The sequence below is a fragment of the Acinonyx jubatus genome, chromosome F2 (genome assembly GCF_027475565.1).
Source record: "Acinonyx jubatus isolate Ajub_Pintada_27869175 chromosome F2, VMU_Ajub_asm_v1.0, whole genome shotgun sequence".
NCBI classification, from domain to species: Eukaryota; Metazoa; Chordata; class Mammalia; order Carnivora; family Felidae; genus Acinonyx; species Acinonyx jubatus.
Genome location: NC_069394.1, coordinates 38,766,265 through 38,776,515, shown reverse-complemented (window position 1 = coordinate 38,776,515; position 10,251 = coordinate 38,766,265). Strand labels below are relative to the sequence as shown.

Sequence of the window (10,251 nt, the reverse complement as noted above, 5' to 3'; positions counted from 1 at the left end):
AACAACCCAAATGTCCATCAGTAGGTGAATGGATAACAAATTGTGATATATGCATACAATGTAATGCGACTAGGCAATGAACAGAGTGACTGTTGACACATGCATCAAGCTAGATGAATTTCAAAATAACCATGTTGCATGAAATAAACCAAACAAAAAAAGAGTACACACTGTATGATTCCATTTATAGAAAATTTTAGAAAATGGCAACTAATCTATGTGACAGAGAGTAGATTAGTGCTTGCCTGGGACCAGGGGCAGGGGGGCAGGGAGCAGGTAGAGGGATTACCAAGGGGCATGAGGAAACTTTGGGGATCTGGGGGTAATGGATATGTTCATTATCTTGATTATGATGATGATATGTTGACATGTCAAATTTATCAAATTGCATACTGTAAATTTATGCAGTTTATTGTATGTCATTTATGATTCAATGAAGCTAATATAGAGAGAGAGAAAGTCAGAACAAGGTGGTTTTGGAAGGTGAGTGGTGCTGAGACAAAGCCTGCAAGATAAGAGATTGGAGAGAGAATCATGGAACAATCAGGGGAGGCGTTGTGGAGGAGGGGGTTTTTCTAACAATGCAGAGCTTGTTGTCTTTGAGGGTTCTAACTAGACCAGACGGCCTGTCTGGAAGGGTTTGTTTGGGGCATTGGTGGTGGATGAGGGAAGGAATGTAAGCTGGAACCAATTATGGAGCAATTCGATTCCCAGCAGCGGTCTTTGGTGGGTAGGGGCACTGAGCACAGGGTGTCAGGGGTAAAACTACCTTGTAGTAAATTGAGTCTAGCAGTAACATATGCGTGGGATTCAAATTAGGTACCGAGTGGGTGGGGAAGTACCATCCATCCATCCATCCATCCACCCACCCTATGTCCATTCACTCATTCATTTATTCATCCAATACTTATTGGTTCCTTCTAGGGGCCAGGCACTCTTACACGGTGGTGGGAAGAAAATGAGGGTTTCTCTTATATGTCTGAGACCCAAGAAACACTCAGATCTTGCTTTCCCTTGTGCTCCACACGTGTGGAGCAGAAGGTGAAAGATGCCATCAGTTTACAATTCTAATCAGCTCGGTCAGTTCAGTGCACGCTTCCTTATGCCCGCAGAATTAATTAGGAGACCATAGCAATAATTCCCACACCAGGGAGGAGTTTATGACATAGCGAGGGGATAAGGGGTGTGGGATGGTCGCACGATTTAGAATGACAGATCACTTCAGAGAAGAAACCTGGCTTTGAGGGAAAACTAGTGAATCTGGGAAGGAGCCCACACAAGTGGTTGGATGCAGCTGGAGAGAGGGGTTAGAGTTCAAGGAAAAAGCCCTGGCTGGATGTGCTTGGTAGTAGCAACTGACCCTGAGAATGGATAAAATCTTGGAGGGAGAGAGAGAGAGCGTGGAAAGGGAAGGTCAGGGTCTGAGCTTCGGGGCAGCCCACAAGGAGAGCAAGGAGCCAGAGTGGAGGAGCAAGCAGGCTGTGCCCACAAACAGCCAGCCCGCAGCTTCTGAACAAATGGCCTGCCTGGCCCCAGCCTCTGCTAGGACCGCCCTGAGCAGAAGATGAGGACTGCTGAGCAGAGGGCGTGCGGTCACGGAGCTTCCTCTCCACCCTGGCTGCTGGGCCCCAGAACTCGGAGAGGGTCCCGTGCAGTCTGCTCGCCCTCTGGCTGGGCCAGGCTACAGGGTTAAAAAAACAAAGAAGAAGAAGAAAAGAAAGGAATCTGGGGTGAGTAGCGTTCTCATGGGAGAATTGAGTTGACTGCATGTGAGCAGAGAGCCGGCCATTGGGAAAGGATGACCACACATCAGGGGAAAGCGAGTTTGAAGTTCATAGAGCTGCTTTTCTGCTTTCCTCTTTTCTCAAGCACCTAGAAAAGTGGTCCTCAGAGTGGTCCCCCAGACAGCAGCTCAGCTTTGCAGAGAAACTGGTTAGAAATGCAAACTCCCAGGCCTGACCCTAGTGCTACCAAATCAGGGATTCTGGGGTGGGACCTAGGAATGTGTGTGTCGGAGGCACCTAGGTGGCTCAGTCCATTCATCGTCCGACTCTTGATTTCGGCTCAGGTCATGATCTCATGGTTCGTGGGTTTGAGCCCTGCATTGGGCTCCCTGCTGACAGTGCAGAGCCTGCTTGGGATTCTCTCTCTCTCTCTCTCTCTCAAAATAAATAAATAAACTTAAAACACACATTCCTTTTTTTTTTTTTTTTTAACAAGCCCTCCGGGAAATTCTGATGTAAGCTCAAGTTTAAAAACCACTGACCTACGCACTTTGAACTAAATCTCTCCCTGAGAGGCTCCACTCAATAAGGAATTTATATTAAGAACGTGATGATGTGACAGCCGTTTGGAAATTGCAAAGTGCTCTGTAAGAATAGGGCATTACTTGTGCATGTTTATTTATTTTGATCAACCTCATTCGGTCAGATTTACTTACGTGTTAAGGCTTTATTTGGGGGGATATCCCTTTAAGAGAATGAAAATTGTGTGAGTGAATAGGAGGACTGATTGAAAAATAATTCAGCTCTTGGGGAGAGAAGGATTCGAGGCACAGCTGGGGTTTGCCCAAAAGGACAGGTTTGTTTTTCTCAGTGACATTGGGTTTGTTTTGTTTCTTCCAGCGTAGAAGCACAAGGCTGATGACTCACATTTACTGTTGAAAGTCTTAAAATCCGAACTGCAGCTGTCAAAATAAGATTAGTGCTTTCAGGCACCATGAAAGAAGGGGGATGGTCCTTGAAACACAGGCTTCGGTTTGTGGAGTCTTAACTCTAGAAGGGCTTCAGATTGGTGCAGGCAGAACCCCATTGTTTCCCACTTGAGTGAAGTAACAGCCCTAATAATACATTTCTCTTCTCTCTTGCTGCGAAAGATAACTTCTGATTTCTACATCTCAGGCTAAATAACAGCAGGAGCTGTTTGAAAAGTGGAACGTGTCTTTAAAGGTGTTCATTTTGCTTTAGCTCCAAACTAGCTTAAACTGTCGTTGGTGTGAACAGCATGCAGTGTGGCTTGTCTCAAACTCTGAAAAGCCAGTAAAAACCCTTTGATTTCGCCTGGCATGATGTCAGCCACAGCAGCCACAGTCTTGTCCCGTGCTTCTCGTCCAGTGTAACCAGATGGGAGGTTTTCCAAGTTCTCCAGCCAAGGCACAGCGCCAGGGTTTCGAGAGCACAAACTAAGGAAGGCACTTAAATCTAGGGTGCGTGCGTGCCTCGGGGCAAACACTAGGGTTGGATTTGAGCACAACTGTGGGGCTCTTACTTATCAAACCCTCAGTGATTTATCTCACCTGGGAAGACTGAGCAGCTGAAGTTAGCATCGCTCCCTGTAATTCACAAGGAACTAAAAGAAGCAAGTAAATTCTGTCAGCCCTGTGCTAATGATCGCCTTCTGGTAAGGCATTGCTTGCGTTTGGTGAGATCTTTTGTTATAAAATTCACAATTGTCTACTTTGCCGTATCAGATCAATTCAGCAGAGAGTTCACAAACCACAGCTTAGTCAAAGATACGTTGACATTATTTAAAGAAATCTGAATCTATGTCTGGGTGTGGAATTTTCACAGGCACCCATAAAGTGACACTATATTGCAGTTGTGATGTAGGCAAAATTCTCAGTGAGACCACCTTCTGGCCACACAATATAAAACAGAAGTTCCCTTCTTTCCACACGCCCTACTCCCTTTTCCTGCTAATTTTGTTTGGCAGCACTTAAGAGATCTAACATACGGTTTTACCTGTTTATTTTATGTCTGGCCCCTATCAGTGGTGTGCTGGCAGATGTTTAACAACCAGATCTGCAGGGGGAAAATGCTCTGGTTTCTAATGTTCACTGACTCCTGTGGTGTAAATACTGACACCGTGGCCGATTTCAAGCCACCTGCCTGGCCTTGCTGACTACAGAGTAGGGGAGAGGTTGGCACTATCTGTCATGGGGGTTAGTGGGAGCTGGCCCCCTACACACCACTGGCTCCCCATTTGAATATTGGCTCCATGGGCACAGAGATCAACTGATAGATTTTTTACCTCTTTTATTCACTGTTATTTTCCCAGTACTTTGAACAGTTTGACAAATGGATGAATCAATGCAATCATTCAGATATTTTTTTAGTTTGTATTTATTTAAAAATTTTTTTAATGTTTATTTATTTTTGAGAGAGAGACAGATCTTTAACAGGGGAGAGGCAGAGAGAGAGGGAGACATGGAATCCGAAGCAGGCTCAACGCTCTGAGGTGTCAGCACAGCCCAGTGCAGGGTTCGAACCCATGAACAGTGAGATGGTGACCTGAGCTGAAGTCTGACGCTCAACCGACTGAGCCACCCAGGCGCCCCTCAAATATATTTTTAAAAATTGACCATCTGCCAGACACCGTGCTAGATATTTGAGCTGGAGGGCTGAGCAAAGTAAGCCCTGCCCTCAGACGGTAGGGAAAATAGGGTTCAGTAATCACTGTAAGTGGAGTGTTAAATTGTGGTTGTGGAGATCATGAGGGAGAACTTGACCTCTAATGGGGAGCAGTCAAATAAGAGCCACCTGAGTACTCCAGGCTGGTGGCAGTCAAGTCCAATCAACAGATGTCCACTATGCACCTGCTGTGTGAAATGCATGGTATTATACAGGCATCCGGAGGAACTCCCAGGCTAATCCTGTCCCTCTCAGAGTTTTCAGCCGAGGTAAGATTGATGAGGGAGAAATACCTGACAACCCCATGCTTATGTAGCATGGACATGGGTTCATTCTCTCATTCGTAAGTCTTTACCGAGCCAGGCACCGTGCTAGGTACAGGGATGCAGCAGATAACAAGGCCGCCAGTTCCTTAGCTGTCGTGACCACACTGGCATCTGCAGCTGGGGGCTGGCTCCCAGATGTCACTGCACTCTGGGCCCCCTTCTGGTATGGGAACACCTCTTTCTGAGGACAGGGAGAGGTAGAGGCTCAGGAGGAATTTTGTTCCCATGATACTCATCCTGCCAGGATCCCATTTCTGATGGAAGAGAGTATTTTTAGGACTCTAGGAGCATCCCTGTTGGGAGGCAGGGAGTGTGGGCCCTTGTCACTCTTCTTTCAGCAGATGAACACTTACGGAGCACCAAGCACACGCACTAGGACAGTGGGCAAGGCTCTGGGAAATCAGTGAGTCAGAGCAGCTCACATTCCAGCGGGGCAGGCAGACGTGATCAGGGCCTTCCAATACCATTGGATAAATGCGTAAGCGCTGGAGTGGCTCCCAGAGGAAGGAGCCTTTAAGCCCAGCCAACCTGGAGAAGGCTTCTTAGAGGAGGCGACATTTGACTGAAGTCATGAGCCATTATGGGGGTCACCAGGTAGAGAAGGCTTGGAAGGATCATGGGAACTCTGAATTCAGTGCTTCTCCCATCCCTCATGGTTTTATTACCCTTCAGTGAAACCCTCTGGCTGTGAGAAAAAGAAGCACTGTTTTTCAAAAGCATAAGGAGTCATTCAAAAATATCTGTGTTTGTTTCAAATGGAAGTGACCACTGCCAGAAAAACAATGTTGTTTGTCAGAGCCTAGTCTGCATGTATTCCTTTGTCTTTGTTGAATTAACTTAATCCCTCAAAGATTTCCCTGGGGATGGTGCAGATCGCCAGTGGCCATAAATCCCCAACGTTATAAAAACATTATGAAAGTACAATACACACGAAGCCAACTGGCAAGCTTGCTCTTTGTGGGGCCGGACTTCTGGAATGTGAGTGATAAGCCTCCTGTTCCTACCACACTCCGTGCCCTCACGTAGTGTCTGCGATTCTGTCAGCCACTTTGGAGAGGGAACCAAGGACAGCGGTAATTCTGAGATTGGTTTAAAAGAGGAAACTCAGCCTCACAGTCTCCGTTAATAAAGGGGGGGAGACTGGCCCCTGGGTCTGGGCACCTTCCACTCGGATGATTGTAAGGGACTTTGTATCCAGTTCGATGACACTCAACCCGGCTGCACGCTGCAGTTATTTGGGGAGCTTTCGCCAACCCTGCTGCCTGCATTCCACCCCGGCCAGTCTGGTTTAAGGAGCGGGGTGCCCTGGGCATCAGGGTTTTCTAAAGGTCCCCAGGTGGTTCTGATGGGTAGCCAAGGTCGGACGCTGCCGCTCCTGTAGACTGGATCTTGCAGTTATTCACAGGCCGTTCTGTGGGTGTCCCAGCCCTGTCCCAAAAGGAATATGCATTGCCTCTCTACCTACCCTCTGGGGAGAGGTCTTTTGGAAAAAAAGATGGTTGCTTCAAGCTCCTGGTTCCTTGCTTTCAAAATGCTACTTTCAGAGGGGTTCTTTTGTAGCATGTTGGGTTGTTTTTTTTTTTCATTATCATAAAAGCTCCTGTTAGAAACTCTTGTTAGAAAACTTGAAAGCAGATCATTATAAGAGCCTAAAAATCACCTGTACTCCCACTATTCCTTTGTAACCGCTATTAGGTGGGGTTCCTGCTAGATACCAAAGGAGGCAAAGCAGCAGCTAGAGCAGAGAAGGGAGACCCAGGTGAAGAAGCTCATGCCCCCTCACTTTAGAGAGGGACTTGGGATTTGGGGGGTAGGTTGTTCCAGTGTGTTGGGGTGACATTTTCCAGTCATGAGGCTTTTGTGCAGGCACTGTCTCATCCCCACTAGGGAGCTTAGCGTCTAGCAAGGGCAACAGTAAATACATGGCTACTTAAATGCCTACACAATTGGGGCACCTGGGTGGCTCAGTCGATTAAGCGTCCGACTTCGGCTCAGGTCATGATCTCGCGGTCTGTGAGTTCAAGCCCCACGTCGGGCTCTGTGCTGACTGCTCAGAGCCTGGAGCCTGTTTCAGATTCTGTGTCTCCCTCTCTCTCTGACCCTCCCCCGTTCATGCTCTGTCTCTCTCTGTCTCAAAAATAAATAAACGTTAAAAAAAAATTTTATAAAAATTAAAAATAAATAAATAAATAAATGCCTACGCAATTAACATTGTGATACATGCCAAGGGGAAGAGTGCAGGCCTGCACTGACAGCCGATAGGGGAGGCGGAAAACTCTGGCCCTGAAGAACAAGCGAAGGTCCTCATATCAGGAGGTTAATTTTTCCATCCGTGTGCAGACAGACCAGAGCTATTTCGGCATGGAATTAAAAAACAAACAAACAAGCAAACAAAAAAAAAACCTACTGCTGTTCCCAAACAAAGCAGTGATTTTATTTAACAGCTAGAAGTCCTCTAAGTTTCCTAGAGCCGAAGAAGCTGCCAGATCCCTCCTTCTAAAGGACAACCCAGGTGGCATTGCCCTCTCTCTCTTTTGATGGATTTTACCCTGACTGGTCCCCATCACCTGCTTAATCGGCTTGGACTTCTCAGCCTACCTTCCAGCCCTCTGCCATCTGGTGTCAGTTGTCCTTCTGATCCCCCCTCCTGCTACTTCCCTTGGAATTCTCAGCATGGGATTTAGCTACCACAACTGTCCTACTTTCCTCATTTCTGCACATTCACTCACACTGCTCCCGTGGCCCATAGTACCTTTCCCGTTTTCCATTCTCTCGCCTATACCTGCCAGCCTTTTCCAGTCTACCCTTGACGATGGGGCTAGTTTATTCTACCTCAGGACCTTTGCATTTGCCGTTCTTTCAGTCAGAAATGCTCTTCCCAGAGCTTCATGTTACCCTTAGAATACAAGCTGGATGACAGCAGGAACTCCTTCCTCTGTTTGGTTCACCACTGTATCCCCAGGGCCTGGGACACTGTAGGTGCTTCATTTATTGATAAATGAAGAGTATTGGGTGATTCAGATTTTTCTTAGGTCTCTAGCTTAGGCTTGTAACTTAACTGTAGGTTTTATCATTCTTTAATGATTCACTATGATTTTTACATGAGCTGAAGTTTTTTCTGGTTATTGGTGTTTTTCTTCTATCTAAATCCAATGGAACTCTCGACTGGAGTTCCCAATTGGAAATCTAAGGTAAAATATACTGGTAATAGAAGAATTTGCATCTATAATTTTCTTCATCTACTTTATTGATTTGAGAATGAAAATACTTCTTTTTAGCACTTGAAAGCCCGAGTCCTTATTTGTGGAATATTAGGCATAAGCCTTTTTTTTAATGTTAAGAAGCAGATTTTATTTAAAAAAATTACTTAATGCATTTAATAGAGGTGATGAATCAATCAGCTTTTATCTTTTTATCAATTTTATATATTTATCTAAAAGCATAATAAATAATACAACTCAGTGGCACAGGTGATTACATTGAAGTGTAGCCATTGGATTGATTCAGGGATCAATCAGGCTTTCTAGTTAATTGAGTTTTTATTGTAGCTTTCATAGTGATAACTTTTAACCAGAGAAAACTCTTTTTAATATATTCAATTTCTTTAATGCTCTTTGATTTTCTCCAACTTTAATGGTAAAGTCACTGGAAGAGCTAGTTAAGAAACCAAGGCATTCTCCTAGCTGAGAAGTAATGTTTATCGGGTCAGCCTGTTTGTACAAAGGAGAGACTGAGTCAGTGATGGATTGAAAATGCCTTGAACCTTTTCATCCTCTGATATACTTTTAGTTTCATTGCAGCAAATGCATTCCTGTGAGTGCATTCTTACATTGCATTTGTGTGAAACCCCAGGGCTCAGCACTTTGTGGACGCATAATAAATACTTGACCGATGTAGGCTCACTAATAACCATACATCCATTTATCCCTAGTAATCTTTTGTTACCTCTACCTAACCTCCTTTGGCTTCGCCTTTTCCTCGTGTGTTGCTGGCGTGAATAAATGAAGCTCAAGGAGGATTTCCAAAGATTGTTCTGGTAGACAAATGGAATGAGGAGAAGTACGTCCAAAAAGACAGATGTAGAATTGGGACCTGCCATTTTTTGGGTGGAGTGACAGGTCTTCCCACTGTGCTCTCTCTCAGCTTCCCCATCTGCAAAATGTCAAAGACAGTGCAGATTATCTCCTGTAAACCTGTGGGACTGTGATTACAAAGCATTTTCGTTCTCGAAGAACAGGAGTGGTACTTGGTGCTGACTGGTACAGATGCCTGCTCATGATAACTTCTAGTTCTCGGGAACCATCGGAATGCTTCAGAGCACTTTCATGAACATGAGGAAAAGACAGACCTGATGTTAATTCGAAATTATTCGATGCATTTAATAGAGGCGAATGATTCCAACTTTGAAAGATCTGTTTTTATTTACACATAAAAATCCACCGAAATGTTAATCGTGGTTGCCTCTGGATGGTAGGATTACAGTTATTCAATACGTTAAAGGTTATTCCGAAGGTTATTTTAGCAAGTGCTTGTTGTCTGGCCACGCGCGGAGGGCAGAGGGTCACGGAGGTGTCTTCTGACGGTGTGACTTTGCCCCAGTCCAGGATCTCTGTGCGGCAGAGGACCACGGCTGTGAGCAGCTCTGCGTGAATGTGCTGGGCTCCTTTGTCTGCCAGTGTTACAGCGGCTTCATGCTGGCCGAGGACGGGAAGAGATGTGTGGGTGAGTATTCGTCTGCCTCGTTCCATGAGGAAGGGCAAGTTGAGCACCGTGAGGAGGAAAGGGGAGCCCCCCAGGGACCCAGCTGCTCTCTTTTGAGTTTCAACAAAGTGCTCAGGTGTCTGGCCCAGTTTTGGTCAGAATGCGAACTCTGAAGACTTCATTTAGGGCTGCAGCTGGCATTTTCTCCTACTGGGTCCTCAGCAAAAGGCATATTTATGGTAATCTACATAAATAGAATTGTCCCTTTATATACTACATCGCTTGAAAAGGACTGGGCTGGTCTTCAGCCAATGCAGAGGCTGTTTGGGATGGCCTGACTTCAGGACAGCTCATGTATTGCACACTCACTTGCCGGTGGGCGACTTTGCTGAGTGGCCCCTCAGGGACGTAGGCAGCCTTCCTCCTAAGTATAGATCTGCAGTTCGGTGACAGTCCCAAGTGACTGCTAGGTGTAAAGCCCAGCTGTATGCAGGAAGACACCATTGTCAGAGGCAAGGAACAGTGGCCTCAAATGCGGACCCCAGGGAAGAAGTTTCAGGGGCAGTGCTTAGAATCTCAGGCACCAACTTGCCATCGGGTGAGTGACTTCCCACTTGAGCAACTCCACATTGTGTGACCTGGTGGGAGGTAGGAAAGGTGGGGTGGCATCTGATTTCTTCAGTGAAGGGTGATGGTTCTCCTCAGCACCTGGAGAGCGGGCCAGCACATCCCTCACGCCCCCAACCAGTGGGTCTGCAACACACCTGAAACTCGCATGGTCTCTTTCGTCCTTCCTCCAACAAACAGTGCCCGGC

General features: G+C 46.1%; 1 protein-coding gene across 5 annotated transcripts in view; it reads left to right on the top strand.

Annotated features, from left to right (window-relative positions):
- MATN2 (matrilin 2) overlaps nt 1–10,251 on the top strand; it is a 132,356-nt gene that overhangs the window by 62,291 nt on the left and 59,814 nt on the right. For all 5 annotated transcript variants that reach the window (XM_027064162.2, XM_027064160.2, XM_053208488.1 and 2 more), the window contains exon 5: nt 9,335–9,457. In XM_027064162.2, coding sequence (XP_026919963.1) covers nt 9,335–9,457 — 123 coding nt within the window. The remainder of the gene's footprint in view (nt 1–9,334; nt 9,458–10,251) is intronic.